At 47.0% G+C, this 22243-nt stretch overlaps 2 protein-coding genes across 4 annotated transcripts in view; both read right to left on the bottom strand.

Moving 5' to 3' along the window:
• The window catches only part of DYNC2I1 (dynein 2 intermediate chain 1), a 41813-nt gene extending 32263 nt beyond the window's left edge, over positions 1 to 9550 (bottom strand). Inside the window, exons 1-8 of one of the 3 annotated variants that reach the window (XM_032965449.2) lie at positions 9393 to 9550; positions 7047 to 7100; positions 5282 to 6580; positions 4015 to 4089; positions 2837 to 3032; positions 1942 to 2050; positions 923 to 1049; positions 305 to 416 (exon numbers count right to left, since the gene is read on the bottom strand). In XM_032965449.2, coding sequence (XP_032821340.1) covers positions 305 to 416; positions 923 to 1049; positions 1942 to 2050; positions 2837 to 3032; positions 4015 to 4089; positions 5282 to 6580; positions 7047 to 7100; positions 9393 to 9407 — 1987 coding nt within the window. In that variant the 5' untranslated portion in view covers positions 9408 to 9550. Of the gene's footprint in view, positions 1 to 304; positions 417 to 922; positions 1050 to 1941; positions 2051 to 2836; positions 3033 to 4014; positions 4090 to 5281; positions 6581 to 6976; positions 6998 to 7046; positions 7101 to 9392 lie in introns of those variants that run through there. The other 2 variants (XM_032965450.2, XM_076071647.1) reach the window with 2 other exon arrangements.
• Positions 9551 to 10660: 1110 nt separating this feature from the next.
• On the bottom strand, positions 10661 to 22122 carry CEP70 (centrosomal protein 70). Its single transcript, XM_032965444.2, has 9 exons — positions 21153 to 22122; positions 20494 to 20516; positions 19445 to 19544; positions 18917 to 19031; positions 17862 to 18171; positions 17097 to 17268; positions 16472 to 16583; positions 15407 to 15486; positions 10661 to 15082 (listed from the first exon to the last, which is right to left on the bottom strand). Exons 1-9 carry the CDS (start codon positions 21205 to 21207, stop codon positions 15006 to 15008), a joined length of 1044 nt encoding a protein of 347 aa, XP_032821335.1. The 5' UTR covers positions 21208 to 22122; the 3' UTR covers positions 10661 to 15005.
• Between the last annotated feature and the right edge of the window lie 121 nt (positions 22123 to 22243).

The following is a 22243-nucleotide window of genomic DNA, read 5'->3' as shown; positions in this document are numbered from 1 at the left end:
TGCCTTAAAATGAAAAGTATGTAAAAAGTTATGTTTGGGACAATGAGCATGTGCTATGAAGAAGGGCCATTGCCTTCATAGGGCCATTGCCATTCTTCATAGCATATGCCCCAAATGCAAGTGATTATGTACTTTTCCTTTTAAGGCACTGTTTCGGATGAATGTGTGAAGTTTTTTTTTTTATATCGGTACATGCGTTGTTGTGGGTGTGTGCACGGTGTAGATACACGCACGTATAGCATACATATGCAGAGTACCAGTGTAGTGTATGATGATCAAAAATGTGTAAAAGACTCTGCCTGACCTGCACACACAATGGGGCCTTCCCCTGGGTGCTGGCTCCACTTCTCCTCCGTCTCAATCTCCTCCGTCTGCACCTCTCGCTCCACATCGTCCTCGCCACACTGGACATACGCCTGCATAAAGCACTCGCATCACCACACTGCACCTCGCCTGCACTGCACCACACTGCACATATGTCGACACGTGGCACTCACATCACCACACTGGACTATGCCTGCATATCGTCATCATCATCATCAGAAACACGTAAGTGACCAAGGCCCGTTGAGTAATTTTTCATCGCTTTGTACAAGGCCTCTTGCACGGTTAGTGTCACGACACATCTGATGGGACCCACGAGTCCCTTTGGACGACTGGACAGTGCCATGATGAATATGGCCACTATCACATCACCAAATTGCTCATACCACCACACTGCACTATGCCTGCACATCACTACACTGCACATCACAATGCAAATAATCCTGCATACAGCAATCATATCACTACATTGCATATAACCCCAGCACACAGCACTCACCTGATACATAATGAGGTGGGGCAACTGTGAGGTGAGCTACCTGTGATGCGAGGTATATGTCGCGTGAGTGACCTGTGATGTACCTTTGTAGCGGGGTACCTGCTTGGTGTTGGAGCGACCGTAGGTTGAAATATAAGCGTCGTATTCGCTGACTGGGGGCATGTCCAGCAGGTCAAAAGTCACGGTGTCCAGCTGAATCATGCGCAGCACCTCCAGGCCACGCTTGCTGCAACAACAAAAACATCACCATACCTCCGCACTTGGCAACACGACGCGTACTTCATATGCATACATTAGTGCGGTTGGCTACGTACGGTGCAAAAGAAGTTCAACATACGTACATGAACCGTGCAAACAGGTGAGAACCCGTTGCGAAAAAAAGGAGTGGTGAAACCTGGGTAAAAAACTGTGCAAAACATCTCCGTGGAGGAAAACGAACAGCACAGTCATCAAAAATCAAGACAAGATTTTGTTAAACCAAAATAAGTGAAGATTATCAAACAAATGCTGGATGAAGGCCTCCCTAATCCATCGCCATCTCTCTCAGTCCTGCATGCTGTAAAATTCCACCTGGCATATCCTGTCCATGAGCTGATTTAACCGCTCCATCCTCACTGTGCACAATTCCTCCCTCGCCTATTTTTGCAATCTTGCACATGGTCTTTGTGTGTACGAATACACAACAAATTGGCAATACATTTCACAGAAATAAACTACAAAGGACACATAACGTTTTATTTTTCTCATAAAAAGATATGTTTTTTGGACAAGAAGTTTACATTTTATCCTTCCTATAAAATTTCCAAAGAATGTTTTTTTTTTATTAGAAAATCCATTTTAAAGAACAGAACCCATTTTGACAAAGAAGTAAATTTGAAACCCAGTAACTGTAGTTTGCGTGGTAGTTTCATGAGGTGTGCATAGGGGGGTTCCACCTTTGAGTGGTACCGAGTGGTGTATTATTGGTGTATTATTCCGCCACTAGCAAAATAATTTTCACTTAAAATGTCATGGGAAGACTTACTGATGTTCTCATGACAGCTAGCACAAAAAGAGGAAGATCCTGGGACAAGCCAGGACCAGCTAGGTGGCAACCCTCGGTGGCCGGTATCACTCACCGCTGTTTGGCCACCACCTTCCGAGTAGCAGTGCGCTCCCCGGCCCCCGTGAAGTCGATAAATGTCTTCCCGCTGCCGCCGCTCCTGCTTGCTCTCGCACTCTGGGGCTCTGCACAGACGGGCGCACGGTACTGCAGGTAATCCGGGCGGCACGGGCACGTGGCTGTGCCTTAACATGTCAGATAGCTTGCACGGCAAAAGTTCTGCGAGGGAACTCTCAATGCCATGATCATTGTACGGCTCTGTCAATCCACTGTTGGTTGAAGGCCTACCCACACCATGTAAGTCATGTGTGTTTCTTGATGACATTTCACCATGCCGGTCAGTGCAGGTTTATGAAGGGGGTGGGGGACATAGGATGCCCAGGACCGGTTCAGATATCACTGGATGATTAGCCGTGGCCAGGAATCGAACTCAGGTTTCCATGTTCACAGTGCAGTAACACTTACCACTGTGACACTGCTCCACCTACCATGACCCTTGTATGCAATTGTGACATTAAGAACACTTTACTGTGTGTGAAAAGGTCAGTTACACCATGTACAAATACTGCACTGGGTGAGGAAGGTTAGTACAGATGGTCAGTACAGATATGTGATGATCACGTCACATGTGACATAATACTGTGGGGCCCGGCAGAATGTGTGCAGGGTGAGGAGACTGAGATGGGTGTGATGAGCGTGCGTGAGATGAGCGTGCTTGAGATGAGCGTGCATGAGAGCGTGTGTGAGATGAGCGTGTATGAGAGCGTGTGTGAGATGAGCGTGTGTGAGATGAGCGTGCTTGAGATGAGCGTGCGTGAGATGAACGTGCGTGAGATGAGCGTGTGTGAGATGAGCGTGTGTGAGATGAGCGTGCGTTAGATGAGCGTGCGTGAGACGAGTGCGCGTAGAACCTGCAGCTGCTGGGGGCACCACATCCCCTGGGCTCCAGGATGCAACGCGCTCATTCTCAGCGGCGATGGCCCGGCGCACGGCCTCAAGCTCGCGATTGGAGCCCGGGTGACCTTCGCTGACCTCCCTCGAGGCCTTCACCTCCACCACCTTCTCCTCAGCACTGCCCTCCTCATCCTCAAAGTCATCATCATAATCCTGACACAAACACCAGCGACAAGATGTTGTTGCAGCACATACAGACAATGGTGGAACACATGAGGAACTGAATACTTAGAGTATACAATGACAAAGATTCCCTGTATAGCCTTAATACACTTTTGGGGCAAGTGCTATTAGCAGGCACTTTGGGTGTACACATATGGTTATTGAAAAACTAATGCAAAGTCTATTTATAACAGACACCTGTTTAACCTGAATACTGGGAGACATAGACCTCCCTTTCTGTAGTCACTATCCATAAACAATGTGCGTGTGCTCATTGGCCCTGTTGAGTGGTTTCTTTGTGTTGGGGTTGTTGGACTGATGGCACATTACATGTTCTCTTTTTCTGCAAATGTTTCATGTGTACGTGTATGTGGCAGGGTTTCTCTGCATTGCCATGATAGATGACACGTGTTATAATTATGGCAATTACTAGTGCATTACCATTTTTAGAATAATTAACATGTTATTATTATTGTGGGTTTAGAACCTAGCACATAATCAGGGGGTCGAGAGTCCAGGCATCTACTTTGTTCATCTCATCATCTCCTGTTTGCTGTTACAATGTATTTCTTACCCAGGTATCCCTTGTAAAAGTGACTTCTCATCTCAATGGGCTGTTACCTGGTCTAAAGATGAAGGAATTGCATCAGACTTTAAATTACGCAAAATAAACATTCGTACCTGATTTGATTTGTGCTTGTGCAGCACTGCCAACAGTCCCTAACGTGTTCTATGTTACTATCAGGCTCGTGGTGTCCATCTCAGACAAGCGTAAAGAAAATCGGCTCAGTTGGCTGAGGCAGGCATTTGAAAAGGTAGTTTGAAGTGGTGGGCTAGAATATGAAAGACTGTGTTGAGTGGATGTGAAGATAACCCAGGACATGAATGAGTGGAGAAAAAAGACCAGGAGGTCAGACCTCACATGAGTGGAAATGATGTCAGAAGGAATAAAACTAGACTGTGATTAGAGCACCTCAAAGTCGTCCTCGTACTCCGCTGCTGCGTCATCCTGCGGAGATGAAGGCCGGATTGCACCGGCGGCTCCAGGCTGTCAAAGAGAAACACACGACCGTCACAGCCTGCACAACCACTTACTCCTTTACCTGCTCACCCATCTGTCCACCCACCTACCACTCAGCCATACAGCTACCCGTCTACCCCACAACCTAGCGGGCTGCTGTTCGTGAAAAATTAGATGGGCATGGCATAGACTAATGGTAAATCCTAACCCAGGTGTAGTGACATACACATCGACACTTTAGTGGCAAGTGGATCATGTAGATTTGTAAAACTCGGTGACATGACCTAGCGGTGACGCCTTCACCATGAGTTGCAGAGTTTGTAATCCGGCGGTGTATTCACCATAATATATGAGCCATCTGCTTCACTGTGGACATCAAAGATCCCGTGATGTTATTCGCAAAAGTAGGTCATTGTGTATCGGCTGTCACTGTCTGAACATGCAAAATTTGAAAAATTAGCTGTAAACGAATCAATTGGAATCTACATAGCGAACATCACCCCTACGGCAAACAAATGGCAGAATCCTCTTTAAAAAGTGTCATGAGACTCAGTGAGGCTTTCCTGCATAAATAAACATAACACATTTTCTTGCTGTGGTTTTCACACCTGATGACAATTACTTGTGTTGCAATCGAAACGTCGTGAGAATTTCATTGTTTAACTTTTTTTATTTTATTATTTCCCTTCTACGTGACTTTACCTAAAGAACCAAGAATATGAATCCCTGCATATTCTTGGGCTATGATATTAACCAGAGGTAACAGGACAGAAAACAAGTTCTTCAATCTCCGTAGACATACGAGGGTTATTCCATTGTATGCCTCAGTTTTCTCTGGTACGTCCATTTCCTCTAACATGCAAAACCACTCCTGTGTGGACTTGGCCAAACATCCCAAATGCAGGACCTTTAATGAGGCTTTCCTGGATAAATGCATTAATTATTATGAAGAGGAATACCTTCATAACCACACTTGTTTCTGCTACACAATTCATATGATGACCAAACTCAAGCAGTAGAGTTATGCGCCTCGACCCATTACAGTAAGATACTGCAAACACATTGTGTGGCTTTGCTACGTATTTTTTGTATCTCACAACAGGGAATAGACAATAACATAGGGCTTTACCAACAGCACTGTGATTACAGGCACGGCTAATGAGAGCTGAACCCCTCTGTACTCCACTACCCACGCGTACACAGCAGATGCAGCACACACCTGTGAGGGCCTCCCCAGGCCTGTGGAGTCGGCTCCCACGGCAGATCCTCCTCCGCCACCTGTGGTTGCAGTGCTGTCCCTGTGTCTCCTTCCCGCACTCCCTTCCGCCTCCGCATACCTCACCCTTCTTTTGTCCCCGTTCTCAGCACGACGCGTGTGATCATCTCTGTCCCGCTCCACATCCCTGTCTCTCCCCTCCTTTCGCTCCCTCTCCCGACCTTTGTCTCTGTCTCGTTCTTTATGCCTTTCTCTGTCCCTATCCTTGTCCCTTTCTTTGTCTCTGTCTTTTTCGCTGACACTTCGCTTATCCCTTTCTCTCTCTGTGTATTTATCCTTGTCTTTGTCTCGAGCTCTCTCCTTGTGTCGGTTTCTTTCTGCATCTCTCTCTTTATCTCTATCTCTGTGCCTTTCCCTGTCCTTGTCGATGTGTTCCTCTCGGTCTCTATATTTATCTCTCTCTCTGTGCCTGTCTCTCTCCTTGTCTCGTTCTGTGTCTATTTCTTTGCCTCTCCTTGTGTCCATTTCTCTCTCCTTGTCCCTGTCTCTCTCCCTGTGTTTCTCTCGGTCTCTCTCCTTATCCTTGTGTCTCTCTCGATCTGCTAATTTCCCTCCATCCCTCTCCACGTCACGATCTCTGTGTGTCTCATGGTTCCTGTGCCTGTCTCGGTCCTTTTCTCTGACTTCTCTGTCACTCACTTGATACCCATCGAGTGCCCCCTTGCCTCTCTCCCTCCGACTGCCCTCATCTCTCTTTGTCAAAGTTTCTCCTTCCTTTCCGCTACTTCTGTGTCTGTCAGCATCACGGTCTCCACCAAACATCCTTTCCTTGTCCCTCCTCTTCTCCTTCTCTCCATCTTGAGCTCGCTCTCTCTCTTTCACTCTCTCTTCTTTTCCAGCATCCCTATCTCTCTTGTCTCTACGCTCATGGATGCCCACTGTAGCCCCATCGGCCTCTTGCTCCCGCTCCCTCCTCCTCTCTTTCTCTTTGTCTCTGCGCGGTTTATCTTCAACACGATCGTGTCTTTCCCTCTGCTCCTGGCGCTCTCTTCTATCTTTCCCTTTTTCCTGTTCTCCCTCTTTTAACCTCTCCCTGTTGCTGTGTCGCGCAGGGTCCTCGTCCCTCTCCCGACGCTTGTCTCTGCTCTTGTCTCCTGCGGTTTCTCCCGGCCGCCTCCTCTCCGCATCCCTTTCACCTCGGAGCCTCTCCTCGCCTCTCCCCTCCTCTGCTTGTCGTCGCTGCTCCCTGCGCCTCCTGCGCTCGGCCTCCTCCGCCTCCTTCATGTCGGCATGCACGCCCTGCTAGCCGGGACAGGCAATGGCACGCCGCATCAACGTCGCAGCCCATACAGGCGCACAAGCACCACCGGCAGCACAGAGCCACACGTGGCGATAAACGGCGCATGCGGTTTTAATCACATCAAAACCTCTTGAAGCTGGACTATTTTTTTTAAATGTATTTCAAGTGCGGTAATCAACGAGCAGAATACACTGTACTTAAATAATTTAACCATTCATAACGGTTGTATTTATTGCTTGTTTCTTAATTGTATTTTAATTCATTAATGATGACAATGCCACATCTTTCCTTGCGCAGCTTAATTAGCACCCAGTGTTCCGATCAGAGTTTTTGGTATTTGTTCTTTCTTTTTTAGTTTTTTCAGTAGCCTTTCCAGCATACCTTAAATTCCGGCTTACCCCAATTCGGCTTCAAGAGGTTTTACTGTAATTAATTAGACCTGAATTCAAGAACGAAATTAGCTCCCACTTTTAGCTGGTTCTTCAAGTCTTCTGATTTCCAAGTATCTTCTTTGGTCCTTTTCTGAAAAAAAAAAGTAATATTTGAAAATACTTTTTTTAAAACACGCTTTAATGAGATGTACCGTACTCGTAATGGCAAAACTCCACGACTCCAGGAAGTGGCCACCGTGGTGATTTACAGCCAACGTTAGTTGAGCGTAGACAATTAGACCCAGGCCCAAACATAACATAAAAAAGATGGTTTAAAAATATATCTTTTAATTATATAATATAGGATTGTCATCAGTATGACATAAGTATTCCAAGTTTGCGGTCGATAGCACATTGGGAAGTGGGTAAAAATTTAGTTAAAAGATTTGAGGATACGACAACAACAGACAGAGTGAGTTCATAGAAAGCGTGTAAAAAGATGGTTAAAATATTTATTTTATATTTTGTTATGATATAATATAGTATTGCCATCAGTAAGACATAAGTACACGAAGTTTGAGTCGATACCACATTGGGAAGTGGGTTAAAATTGAGTTACAAGATTTGATGATACGACAACAACAACAACAGACAGAGTGAGTTAAATAAAAAGCGTGTAATAATTAAGGACACGTGAAACTTAGTGGGCCAGGTATGTTCGGTGGTAAAGTTATAAAACAGTTTGCGGTGAGGGGAAACACACACTGTTCACGGAATGCACTCCCATTATGGTCCAGAATAACAACACAAGCACCACCTCTATTTATCGGACCTGCGTTGTAAGGTGGCCGACGCCAAGTAAAGTATAACAATCAAGGAAATCGTTCTATTTTCTCATTAATTTTTTTTAAATTTTGCCATGTTGTGTTACTTTTAGGCTTGTTTACCCATGAAAGCCTCGTCGAGTCTCATAAGTATTTTTAAGGGTTCTGACAAGATTTCGCAGTAGGGGGCGATGATTGCTATACTATACATGTATTTCAATTGAATTTTTTTCATGTAATTTTTAAAACTCTAAGCGTGACGCTGGCACACAATGACCTACTCGTGCAAATGATGTCGCAAGCTCTTCGATGTTCACTTTGAAACAGACGGCGCGTATTTTTGCGGTCAATGCCCCTTCGGTAATAACCAGGGTGGCCGCTCGAATTAAATCGTGAAGTCCATAATAGAGGTTTCTTGGGTTAGATCGCGTAAATATATAAATGTGTCGTTAAACCCGCCACCACCCGACACAGCCAACTAGTAAGGGTTGTCACGTAAACAGAACGTGGCCAATTCGTCCCTAGTACAGCACACCGGAGTGTTGGAGAGCCAAGGCACATTTACAATCTGAGTTCGACATTTAGCCAGTAATTGCAACTAGCTTCTTCAGGCTACAACTAGGTTCATGAGGCTGTGGCGAGATGTGAACTACCTCGCCAGGTATACAGGAGGTCGTGGGTTTGACCCTGACGCCTGTAAATTTGGAGTTTGCATGTTTTTCCTTGTGGTCGAGAGGATTTTTTTCAAGGTCCTCCGGCTTTTTCCTCCACATTTGAAATATGAGATTAAAGTATTTGGCTGTTATACATTTCTACGCGATAAGCCATTTCGTTTAACTATCATCTGTGGCCAGGTCGCTTCTAAAAAAAATAGCTATATAGCTCAGTGGGCCTTACCTGGTAAAATAAAAAAAAGTTTACTTTATAGTTTAGTTTAGTCGTGTCTGGGTTATTATTGGGTTATATCTGAGTCATATTTGCGGCACATCTGAGTCATAGTTCGGTCATAATTCGGTCATTTTGGGGTAATGGTTGCGGCGTGATTGTGTCAGGTCTGGTTCATTCGTATCTGGGTCACTGGATGGGTCATATCTGGGTCTTGGTCTTGACTGGGTTATAATGAGGTCACGGACGGATTAGGCTCAATTAAAAGCGGATGGGAGCCCGCTCAATCGGTGGCCGGCTGCAAAAAGAAAAAAAACACCTTAAGCAATGTTCCCTCAACTCGCGCTGCTTTTAATGCTTAACCACGGGAACTGAATAAATTTTGATGCAGTAACTGAACTTAAATCCGCACCTCGCCTTCCTTCGCAACAACCCTCGCTCTCTCTCTCTCTCCTACAGTCATGCGTGTGTGTGTTTAAACTTGAAAATCACCGGTCTTCGCTTAAACGACGGCTGAGTGCGCGCACGCTCAAACCGTAGCGCGTTCCCCAATCCCCGCGCACTCGACCTCCCCCTAACGGTGGCGACGGGCGCGCCCACCCAGGCAGGCCTGCTCAGGCAACGCCGATGTCGCGCGCTCCGGACTAGGCCCTCGCAGGTGCAAACACCGCCCCGCGCGCAGGGACCGCACGGCGAGCCACGGCGGCAGAGGCCAGCGCAGGCGGCCCCCGTACCTCGCGTGACGCCATGAGGAGGAGTGCGGCTGGAGGCGACGAGGAGGCCTAACGAGGTGGTGATGAGAGGCGCGATCTGCCCGTCGCACAATCAGCACGCCTGGGCCATCTCCATGGCGACGCCGGTGGTGACTCGAGGGGGGTGTGGTGGTGGGGTGTGGTAAGGGGGGGCGGGCCCTGAGCAAAGTGCACGCTGATTGGTTGCGCTCGCCGTGACGTCGAGTCGCAGGGGTGAATCGACGATGACGCGACGCGACAAACGTTCAGGTGGCTCACCACACCGGAGTGACCTGTTGCGTGCAACCTGTTTGCACCTGTGGGGCCGTTCATAAATGACGTCACGCACCTAGGGGGGGGGGGTCCGACATTTGTGACGATGTGTGACGAGGGGGGGGGGTTTGAGAAATGTGACGTCACATAAAAATGCGCAACTTTAAATAAATATAGACAACACGTTCTACTTAATTAAATAAACTTTTTAATAAATGTTTTCTCCTACAACATCAGAGTGCAGCGCCACATTAAATACGCACTACAATGACAATAGTTTAAAGCGATTTGAAGCATGTTTTATTTTGGGGGGGGTGCAGAGCTTTGTGACGTCATATTTGAAGGGGGTCTGACTTTTTGTGACGCCGTGTGACGATGGGGGGGGGGGGTAAAAAATCGTCACAAATGTCTGACCCCCCCCCCCCCCCCGAGGTGCGTGACGTAATTTATGGACGGCCCCTTACTGGCGAAACGTCGTACTCAAATTGCAAATGTTGTGGATTTACTCTCCAACACACCGGTGTGCTGTACTAGTAACGTTTTGTTTACGTGACAAACCTTGCTCATTTGCCGTCGGGTGTGGCGGGTTTCACGACACATTTATATTTATGCAATCTAACCCAAAACCCTCTATTATGGATATTGGTCGTGAACGCCTACGTGTTAAACTGCGTGCAACTTGTTTTCAACTTAGTTGAATGCAACCTGGCTGCAACCAGTTGAGAGCAGTTACGTAATTGGTTTCTTATAGTAGACTCGTTTCAAGAAAAACACTACAGAGATTTGTCCACATCGAGTTATCAGTTGCGAAACTTGGTTGCATGCAAGTGAAGCTTATATGTTGACAATTCTGCAGCAACCATTTTCTGAGCATTCGTGGACTGTAATTTAAAACCTGAATGTGTTGTTTCCAAAACCCTCGCATCTAGACCGAGTTTGCTGTGCATATCAATATTCGTGGTGATGACGAGTGTGTAAACACATGCATTGTGCAACAATTCAAGTGAGAAACTCGTTTATTTCAATGCGCAAGCCCACTGAGCTAGAACACACCCGAACATTTTCAACACAGGTATAAAACAATGTACCGTAAATACAGAATTCCCGCAATGGATATTGCATATTAATGTACTTTAAATATTAGCCTTCTCCCAGCCACCTCTGTGAATGTTGGACTCTCCAATGGAGCTGGGGCAATTTCGATTAATCCAAAAATAAACTATGAATATCAACTACTTATTGTGTAACAGATTACTCAAAAATAGTGGCCGCCTCCACGCAGGTCATGCCAAGCGTGACAGCAAACATTTCCAGTGACATCACCAAGTCCTGCCGATTACCTCCCGTCCAGCGGCACCAGTCGACACAAAGGCAATACTATTACCGAGCTAATGAGCCAAGTTACGGACTTGCTAATCAGAAGAGTAATACATTACTCAAACATTAGCACGGTTGGCTACGTATGGTGCGAAAGACGTTTCACATATATAGCTCAAATATACTCTCCAGGATTCAAAAGGCAAAAGTTATTGGTCCCAACCACAACAATCAAGGCACGCTGTTGATTGTCCGTCTTAGGCATGGTGTATTAAGGAAATAACAAGCTTGTATTTTCTCATTGCATCAACCCATGAGCGTGTACTTGTCTGGACGGGGATTCCCATCTCAGACCCGCTGACCTTTTCAAATCTCCCTGTTCAGTACTTACGGCTTGCTTGGATTCAGTTTGCAACAGCCTCAAAGGGCCTGTCAGTGCATTCATTTTCAGTAAGAGGCACTGCTGCACCAGGCACGGTCCCATATGCATCTAATATATCGCTTTGGAACACAAAGGTTGATTGATCACATTTACAGATAAACTCTACATTAGTGGTAATTAGTAAGGAGGGAAGGCTCGAATAAAACAAAAACTCAGGTCATGAAAACATGTTAATTAGGCTATTGCATTGCATTTATTTACTTACAATGTGTCACCTGATTTTATTTCTGCGTAATCAGTTTACTTGCCGACGTGTTGGCGGTTACCGAGTCACTGGCCCCCAATAAGTGAGGACCAGCTAATAATACATGTGTGAAAATACGTTGTTGTTGTTGTTGTTATTTTGTTTTCATTCGCAAGCATGGTAAATCAGCAACTCGGATCACCTGCTCATAGAAATTGAGAGTTAACTGTATATGTGAAACTCTCATACTCTCCAAACCATGGCAGTAGAGCAAGTAAGTTCATGACTTTACTTGTGTATACATTCAACTGTAAATTGCCTTTCTGTGTTGACAAACTGATGGTTTCCTCCCACGTGCAAACCATCCCTTAAAGTGAAATTTTCCAAACATTCCAAAGCAAATCCTCTTGAAAGAGTATCTTGACAATCGATAAGACTTTTCCTGGATAAATAAATGAAATGACACCTTCATACACAAGCAAAACATTTACATCTCATGTCTCAAATGATATTCCCATACGTTGCTTATTTACAATCTAACAATAAAAATGACACGCAAGATGTACGAACAAATATTTCAAGCTTCCTATTGTCAGAGCAACAAACACAACACAGTCAAAGTTGTCCGCGGAGATATGTTGATATGCCTCGCCAGGGTGTTGCATTATTGCCGTATGTCACAGAAGACTTTATTATATCCTTTCACCCCAGTGTATTAAAATGTATCCTGCCAGGCTCCTCCCAGGGTGTCTCAGCGGTATGCTGCTCATCACACCAGTCTAATTCCCTTAACACACTCGTCGCCAACATGAGAATGGCCCGTGTCAAGACAACCCATCACCTAAACTCCCTCACGACCAATCTCTACAGTTGCAGCCTTTAAAACTAAACCGTAGCTAGGACGGTGAATCAATTAAGTTCACTAATCAACTAAAATTTAGAAGCGACTAGTTTTGTCGTGGTTGACGACGAAGGCTCTTTTACAAATAACGACTGCCCAAAAATCCGGAAGGCAAGAATCTCATCCAAGCTATGTGCAGCCGATGATTACATTACCAAGCCCTACCCATCACCTCCCATCCAGTGGCACACGTGGTAACAAAGGTGAGATTTTTTTTCCCCCAACTATTTTTGTGTTATCCAATGAGTCGACTAATTCATCTGATAATCGGCCATAAATAAATGTTATAAATAGATAGCCCAGCTCTAAAATAAACAGTTCATAATGTATATTCTTAGTTTTTTCGGTAAAGTCACGTTGAAGAGAAACAACAAAATAACAAAATATATATAAAACAATAAAAATTCTCACGACGTTTCGACCATAACTCAAACGGTCATCATCAGGTGTGTCGGTTTGCATAAATTTATTTTGAAAACGGCATATTTATTTATTTATATAAAAAATAACGTTTGCGTCACGCGCAACGATTGGCTGTTTGCCAGGACTAGTCCATCTATTTTTTGAAAAGAGGAGGGGGGAGACGAAATTTGTTTTTATGTATGCTGTCTGAAAGCCACTGTAAGCGTGAACAATCAATCAAGAACTGAAATGATTTATCAAATCTTTCCAATGATTGCTAAGATAGAATCCATCTTCTCGGTTGAAATTGTCTCTGTGTTTGTATATGTGGATAGCCTCATGAACGAATCTCTCATGGAAGCCAGATGGCTTACAAAGAACCTCCGTCTTGGAAAAGTCAATGGCATGTGAGCCTACTGAATTAGAACAATGATCTGCTACGGCCGAGGTGTTGGTCCTACCGTGTTTAAGGTCTGCTTTATGTTCACGAATGCGGTCCGAGATATGGCGTTTGGTTTCTCCAATGTAACTACTACCACAGAGGCAACTTAGTTTGTAGACACCAGGGTATTGTATGTCCGGAATCACATCTTTTACAGACGGAACCAGATCACGGATTTTATGTAATGTGTTGAAACGGACCTGGATCTTGTGTTTATTCAAGATTTTGGAGATCTTTTTTGTGATCCCAGCAATGTAGGGTAAAGTGATGGTTTTGAAAGGCTCCTCAAGAGGGTTCTTCTTCATGGTTTGAGTGATAGCTTTGCGGATTGTATAGTCGGAGTAACCATTAGACCATTGACTTTTCCAAGACGGAGGTTCTTTGTAAGCCATCTGGCTTCCATGAGAGATTCGTTCATGAGGCTATCCACATATACAAACACAGAGACAATTTCAACCGAGAAGATGGATTCTATCTTAGCAATCATTGGAAAGATTTGATAAATCATTTCAGTTCTTGATTGATTGTTCACGCTTACAGTGGCTTTCAGACAGCATACATAAAAACAAATTTCGTCTCCCCCCTCCTCTTTTCAAAAAATAGATGGACTAGTCCTGGCAAACAGCCAATCGTTGCGCGTGACGCAAACGTTATTTTTTATATAAATAAATAAATATGCCATTTTCAAAATAAATTTATGCAAACCGACACACCTGATGATGACCGTTTGAGTTATGGTCGAAACGTCGTGAGAATTTTTATTGTTTTATATATATTTTGTTATTTTGTTGTTTCTCTTCAACGTGACTTTACCGAAAAAACTAAGAATATGAATTACTGCAGTCACGAAAGCTTTAAATCAAAATTTAGTTCATAATGTAGTTTGAAGGATTTAAAATAAAAAAATTAATGGACCAATGTCCATCTCCCTACATAGAAATATGTTTGAGTTTATCACACTGTCAGCCTTCAGGCATCATGTTTTCCAGCAATATTTAACCAAATGCCCAATTTAATGTTTGCAACAACGCATTATGATTTTTTCAATGTTGCAGTTTTGCACCAAACAGGCCCAATAGCTTAAGTGTATGTTTTTTACCAGTACCATCTGGAATACAGCAGCATATGTTTAACAGGCCTGATACATAAGGCAGAAACTAGTCCAAACTAATTTTCCTGCTTTAAACAATTACAGACAAATATCACATTTACAAGCAGTGAGGCTAACTTATTTTTTTCTATTAGCCTTTACACAATTCTATTTTAAACTGCCCTGGCATGCGCTACAACCTGATAACGCACGCACCGCCTGCTCGCTTATCGGTGCTCAGGGACTTACAGGGATATGAGGAGCCAGCAATGGCTCATGAAGTGGTGCTTCATCCTGCTTGATAGTAACCGGTTTCTGGGTCACTAGGCCAGGTTTCTGGGTCATTCGGTCATTTATCCTGGGTCGCCAAGCCATGCTGCTGGGTCGCCGGGTGAGGTTGCCAGGCCGTTGGATAATACTGCTGAGTCACTCGATCATGCTCCTTAGTCACCGGGTGTGAGGTTTCTGAGCTATTGGGTCATGCGACGACTGGGTCACCACGTCGGGATGTTGGGTCATCAGATCACGCTGTTGGGTCACCGCGCTGTGCCGCTGGCTGTGGTGGTCACCGTGAAGGCCGGCCCCTCGACTCCGCCTTTAACCGTTGAACGGTCGGCAAAATGGCATCCAGGCTGTCGATCCCTGTAGAGGCGGCAGTGATTTGGTTGTAACCACCCAGCGGCACAAGGAAACTGTTCCTCCCGGCTGGATGCTGCCATCTCATTACACAATCCCATTGTACCATCACGATTACAATCTCACATAACGTTACACCATCGTGTTATACCATCCCATTTACACCATCACGACTTAATATGCCACTTCGTCACACCGTCACGTTATTTTAAAGACATGAGAGATAAAATACAAACTTTCAGCCAACTGTTCTCCAAGCCGGCCGGTAGTGCCGGTCTTTCCAAACTGGTGCTAGAGATGCGAGAGACAGGGAGACGCTGGCAGCCTTACCCAGAGTATCTTTGAGCTGTTCCACCAACTGCTGGAAAGCTGGGAAGAATTCCTCGTACAGTTCAAGCCAGGATCTTGTACTGCAAATGCACAAACACACACCCCCACAATAACTTCCACTCCAGTGATCGCACACCGAGGCCCTATGGCCATATGACGATGTATCGATTTTTACAATCATGGAAGTGCTGTATATATAACAGCCATCTTGTTAATCCACTGGTCGGTAAGGGCCGTGCCACACCTATGCGAGTCCGAGTCGTGAGGGAGTTATTTGGCCACACTTCACCGTGCGAGTCAATGCGGACTGACGAAGGCAGGGAGCACAGATGTGGCAGTATAGTACAATAAAACAATGGAATGTGCTGCGCCACCCTCTGCTGCCCACCATGCAGCCCTGCAGCAGCACACAGCGGGCTGTGTTCTGCACGGCGATCGCCGACCAAAGCAATGTTCCGGCTCAACACTCACTTAGATTCCGAGATCTGAAGAGATCGTGCGCATTTCGGGTGACTTGGTCAAAGGAGTCTTTCTCCGAGGGAGCTGTGGGAACCTACAGCCCGTGGGCTTCGTTTCATACGGCCCACAGCCATTAGGCCTACCACTTAAAAATGTCACCCATAGAATACGTTTTCACCCTTACAAGCGTCTTAGTAGCACTAATCGGGTATTAAAGGGGAATATCTTCGACCTGGTAAGTACACTGTTTAGTGCTCTCAGTCACTCCTGCCACTGCAGGGGCCTCTTACAGACGTGAATGTGTTGATGTAGTACTGCAAGAGGTATCTGAAAGTTGAATAGATAAGAGTACAAGATGTTTCTTGAAATGGCCAAAGTTATAAGACTTGCGAAAAGAGACAACAGGAGGGAATTCCAAAGCAAAAGAAAAGTGTGGTTGTGTACACAGCATGGCTGATTCTAGTAGACTGAGTTCTCAACATGGGTGAACAAATCACCCATCAGTAAAGTTAATTTGGCCAATAACCATGGTAGTAGCGACAGAAGGTTTAAGAGGGCGACTGACCGCCGATGTGTGCTGTGTAACGAGGCGAGAGGTTAACGCACCAGTCACTCCCCGGTGAGGTCTGAGAAGACCGCTGGCTGCACGTCAGCTTGCCCGGCATGACGCACAGCCGGCCGACAGCATCCACCACCGCTGCTACAGGCGCCGCCTCGTCTACACGTCACAAACACGCATCACAGCACTCGCGACATCGACCGTAACGTGCAGGCGGGGGCACATGCGGATGTGGTTCAACCCTCTGGGGCCTCGGCGAGGTCTACCAGTTCTCCACGTGACCAATGTCTTGTGGATCTCAGTACGAAAAGAAGAAACACTCACATAAGCACTGAACAATTCTTCCAATGGCTGATGGCAAAAAAAATCCCCAACTAAGAATAGCTTACAAAAAATATTTTACCAATAGATGGCGCTGGTAGTTTGTGTCTATAGTGTAGTATATTACAGGGGTAAATACAGGTAATTGTTGATCATAGCTTTCTGGTGGATTACGGAGCCCGTTTAGATCCACCGTAATGAATCACAGTGCTTGGTGCATTGGCCACCATTGAGACACTACATCAATCCACATTGACAAATTGTCTTGAGTTTAACTCTGTGCTGTCAGAATCTCTCTCTTTCTATCTCTGTCTCCTGGCCATGGCGGCCCCTTCCGTGCCGCTTGCGTACCGAGGGACAGCAGCTGCTTGAGCGTGCGCACGGCGTTGTTCATCTCGCCAAGGCGCATGTACATGGTGTGCAGGTGCGGGTACACCCCACCCAGGGAGCGAACTTCAAAGAGCCGCTGCACGGCGCTCACCAGCCCCGCCAGCACCGCACGCGACGCTCCCCACGCAGGGCCCTGCTTTGCCCACAAACGCAGCCACAGAGCAAACGCTGCAACAGCCACAACTACAACCGCCGCATACAATCAGTACGACAAATACCACAACTAAAATACTGTAAATGCAAGCAAAGCCATGATAATAGAAAAATTAGAACGTGAAACGACCCGTTTAGAAGAACTGCAATGTTAATTTATGGTGATCGAAGACAAAGTGACCACAAAGCAGTTCTACCGAACTGGTGATTTCCTGTTTAATGCTAAAAGCTCTCCTTACACACAGCGCACGTTTTTGTGAGTTTTAGAAAACCACAATATATACATAGCCACATCTACAACCACAATACAACCGCAGCACAATCTCTACCACAACACCAACACAATCATGACCACACCTACAACAATGCAATCACTACCACAGTTACAATCACACCACAATAATTACCATCTTCACAACTTTAACCACAACCATATTCATAGCAATGCAATCACTAGCTAATACAAAACCACAAAGCAGAATCTATAAGAGCACCTCTGTTGTGACGCCTCCCGGTGCATCATCTCCCAGTGCGACGCTACCCGGGGGTGGCGTCGCCACCAGCGGAACGCACCTGCGCTCCTATCAGGGCGTCGTCTTCCCAGCCGTTCCCTGCTGGATGCTCCCCTTCTCCCTCATTCCGTCTCCGTGCGGCGCCGGGAGTCACGGCGGTGCCCTTCCTCTCGTGCGGGGAGGCGCTGCCCCCCCGAGGGTTGCTCCCCCCCTCCAGGACCCGCGGGCGCCGGTTTTGTGTGTGCTCCTTCATCGGCGGCCCCTGTGAGCTGCCCAGTTTACCGCTTCCACCTCTCTCCTGTGCTCGCTCGAGCTTCCGCAGCCGCTCCTCCGCACTCTGCACCCGCGCCTGCTGTGCACGCAGGTCTGCACTGGCGGAATCGGCGGTACGTGCACAACGTGTACGCCATGCACAACACAGACACCACACAGCGCGTACACACACCACGCAGCGCGTAGACACACACACCACACACACGCGCAAATTGGCACCCATTCTAGAGCACAAACACAAAGCTTGTAGCAATTCATTTCCCCCCCCCACCCCTTCCCAGCGATTGGATAAGTTGACAAAATTTAAGGTGGCGATTCGATTCAAGAATCAATTAATATTGTAAATGTCTGTCTCGTTTGAAGGATATTCCAGACAGCAGGGGCACAATCAGAAAGTAGTGACCTTCCATAGAGCAAACGTTGACTGGGGGGTTTGAAAGGCCTCGGTTGCTGGAACAGTGAGAACACAAAAAAGACCTGAATAAAAAATTAGAAGGGGTGGTAAGGGTAGGAATTCCATGGAGGACCTTGAAGACAGTTACGGAGATCTTGTATTTGGTGCTAGATTCAGATCCAATAGAGGCGTCGGGGTATTGAGAAGCCTGGCAGCGTTCCAGGTCGTGCGTAGTGTGGAGGTGAAGAATTGGGGAGGCTGTAGAGGACACAGTAATATTAGTAAGGTTGAGAATTTAGAAAAGGCAAGATTAAGAGTCTTCGCAGGACAGGAGAGAGGTGAGCGGGAGAGCCCGTGGAGTATAGAGACGGTGTTGAAGGTGATCTCGTCAATGCCTCGGTCCCTGAGCCGCGTGCGAGACGTGGGTGCTTCTGGTGCCGTGCGCTCACGTGAGGCGGTTGTTGGTGAGGACCAAGTCCTGGATCAGGTGTTGCCGGCGCTCGGCATCACGAAGCAGCGTCTGCAGCGTGCGCCGCAGCTCACACGCATCCAGCACAACGTCATCTGATACGAAGAAAAAAACAAAAAAATCCCCACGTAGCCTTAAAAGACTGTTGGGGCAAGTGCTGTAAGTTAGCTGGCACGGCACAAGACCAGTACTCAGTTGTACGTGTGCACACACAAACGTATCCACAGCACACATGGAACGCAGTGTGCACGGCACGCAACATAAAATACTCACACATAACATACCACAACGAAGTACATAATGCACACACAGCACACACTGAAGATATAACACATATCACACTACACAGAGTACATGCAGCGTACAACATATACGGCACACCCTACACGGCACATGTAACACACACGTAATACAAGGCATAAGTCGTGCAAACACCACAATGTACACACACCACCCACATCACTCGGCATTGACCACCAACACCACCGCTCCACGCATGCCGTCTCACCCCCAGCACCGTTGCCGTGTCGCCGGGAGCCCCGCACACGCACGGTACCCAGTCCCTGTCCTCGCAGTAACCGGTTCACCTCCTCCCACTCCTCCTCCACCTGGAGAGGGAGCAGCGTGAGCAGGACCTCTCACAGCATTGGTGGCCAATACGAGGATCGAGATCCACGGGTGGATCGCTAAATATGTTCTCGTGGATCTCAGGAAATATCAAAACACGAACATAAGTGCACAAAAATGTTTTCATTCTCGCTAAGAGCAAATACAAATCCCAGACTACAAAACCACACGTAACATTGAAACAAATAACACCTGCCAATACTTAACGCCTGTAGTACCTTTGGTTCTATTCGGTAAAGTCACGTAGGTATGGATCCTTGCAGTCACGAAAGCTTTAAATCTAGAGCCTGTAGTACCGTATATTACTGGGTTTAATCCGGGTAATTGTTGGTCAGAGCTTTCTGGTTGAGATCCACTAAAAATGGATAAGTGATTGGTGTATTGGCCACCACTATCTTACAGAGATGCCCTGGCCAGGGTTAGGGCTCCCACACACAGTACCCACAGTACACAGCCTCTAAGCACACACTGGCTAAACATCGCTCACTCGTCAGAGCACTGCGTTAATCACCACAAGTTCATCAACCCTCCGAGAGGTAAAATCCACTTTCCCCCAATGTTATCACTACTGTGCTATCAGCGTCATGCCGTGAAATTAAGAATCGATTTTGAAATAATCCGGATCTCTCGCACAGTGGCAGGGCAACCATTCGTGTTGTGGAATGGCCCAAGGAAAGCAAATGCGCAGTGGATAGACAATGAGTTATGATGCATTTTTGTCATCATTTACGTTTGCTGACATTTATTTTGATGGTGACCTCAGACATAAGGACTTCATTACACGTATTCAGAAACTGCTAAAGGATGTTGCGTGATGCACAGAGGCTGTGTGCTCTTTGCACATATCTGTGTGTTGTTTTAAAATTAAACCCCGAGCATCACTGCCGTGTCTGCGGTGTCACGGATGCATCGATGTGTCAGTCGCTGTACCTCCTCTCCTCCAGTGCAGGCATCTGCAAAACAATGAAAAGGAGCTCAGTGGAGTTCAGTGCGGCCCAGGGCTCACAGCGGCAAGGTCCCATCAGTCATCCGGTGCCACGTGAAAGGGCAGTTCTAGAGGTCGGGTAAAGGTCAGGTTTTTGGTTCTGGTTAGGGGTCGGGTAACGGGTGAAGTTCTGGGTGGATGAAGGATTCGGGGTCTGGTAAGGGGTTATGGTCAGAGTTGGATCAAGGGTAGAGAAACGGGAAACAGGTAACGGGTGGATGAGGTATAACGGGTTAATCGTAACGGGTTAAGCGTAACGGGTTAATCGTAACGGGTTAAGCGTAACGGGTTGATGGTAACGGGTTAATAGCAATCTTGATTTGAAGCTTTCGTGACTGCAGGAATCCATACTCTTTGATTCTTTCGGTAAAGTCACGTAGGTATAAAATAAAATAAATCACGTTTCGGGCGCAACACAAGCGTCCATCAGCAGACCACGCTTTCCCACCTGATGACGGACGCTTGCGTTGCGCCCGAAACGTCGTGATTTATTTTATTTTCTACCTACGCGACTTTACCGAAAGAACCAAAGAGTATGGGTCAATGGCAACGGGAAACGTATCACCGTCCAAGGCGACCGAGTAAACGGGTGAGGGATCGGTACCGGCTCGGAGTCTCTGCCGGCCACGCTCCGCCACCGCCAGCGGGGAGGCGTTCATGACAACGCGGCGCGCCTCCTGCCCGTCGCTGGAGCTCCTGCTGCTGCTCCTGCTGCTGTTGTTGTGGTGGTGGTCACAGCTGTCGTTGGTTCGCGCTGTCCGAGTGAAGAATGCGACAGTCGCAGCTCGACGCCGTTTGCTGGTATTGCGTTTTTTGGCTGTTATTAGTAGTTGTAATAGTAGTAGCTTTAGTAACGATTGTAGTTGTAGCTGTTATTGTTGTTATTATTATCGTTACAGACCTTGCTGTTGTTAGTTGTTGTTGGTGTAGTTACGGGGAGTCGGTATCTCGCAGTCGCTCACACCGGAAGCGGAAGCGTCGCGTTCAAATGCCTCGCGCCCTGCGCGCCGACCAATGGGAGTCGCGTCTCGCCATGCCCACCCCTCGAGCAGCGCACATGCCTTAGCGACGCATCACCGCAGCAACGCACCGTCGTAACCTAGCAACGGGTAACCATAGTAACTGCTTCGGGCAAGCGTAGAAGTTACCTAACTCAGCATTTTTCACAACGGCCGGCCCTCAATAAGTAACAACACGTACAGCAACAGCGGTGCCTAGCAACGAAGTTCCATCAACAACCATCCCCGTGTAACAATAAAACAAAACAAAAAACATTTATTAGGCGCCTTTCACAATGTCCCGAGGCGTTAACGCAAACGTGTAACACCGTCGGAGAACAAACGACAGTCGCGCGATCAACAATCTGCGGCATCAAAGGAACCTTAGCAACATACGGGGCAAAAACGACGGTCCATTAAGAAAACGACATCGCCTAGCAACAACCGTTGCCCAGCAACGAAGGGCAACGGGCTGTCGCGACGGCGGCGCGAGCGCGCGCGAAACTGTTTCCGGTACACGACGCGCGCTCATTTGCATATCGCGTTAGCGGGCGAGGCGAGCCGACCAATCGCGGGCGGGCTATCGCCGGGCGCTTTCGTGCCCGGCGGGATCCCACGTGGGGCACGCGCGACCAACGGGGACGCGGCGCGAGGTTTCTGCAACCATGGCAACGCGCGGGAGACGAGCAGCGGGCGA

Source organism: Petromyzon marinus, chromosome 34 (assembly GCF_048934315.1).
Source record: "Petromyzon marinus isolate PM22_M1 ecotype Great Lakes invasive population chromosome 34, UKy_Petmar_22M1.pri1.0, whole genome shotgun sequence".
Taxonomy (NCBI): domain Eukaryota; kingdom Metazoa; phylum Chordata; class Hyperoartia; order Petromyzontiformes; family Petromyzontidae; genus Petromyzon; species Petromyzon marinus.
This window is presented reverse-complemented; position numbering and strand designations above follow the sequence as displayed.

Excerpts from the sequence above, each read along its gene's own strand:
- CEP70 (XM_032965444.2), bottom strand. The coding sequence starts at position 21,207 with ATGAACGCCTCCCCGCTGGCGGTGGCGGAGCGTGGCCGGCAGAGACTC. Across the intron at positions 19,032-19,444 it reads ACACGGCAACGGTGCTGGGG|ATGACGTTGTGCTGGATGCG; the intron begins GTGAGACGGCAT and ends TCTTCGTATCAG. Across the intron at positions 15,083-15,406 it reads ACAGCTCAAAGATACTCTGG|GGATCGACAGCCTGGATGCC; the intron begins GTAAGGCTGCCA and ends CCGCCTCTACAG.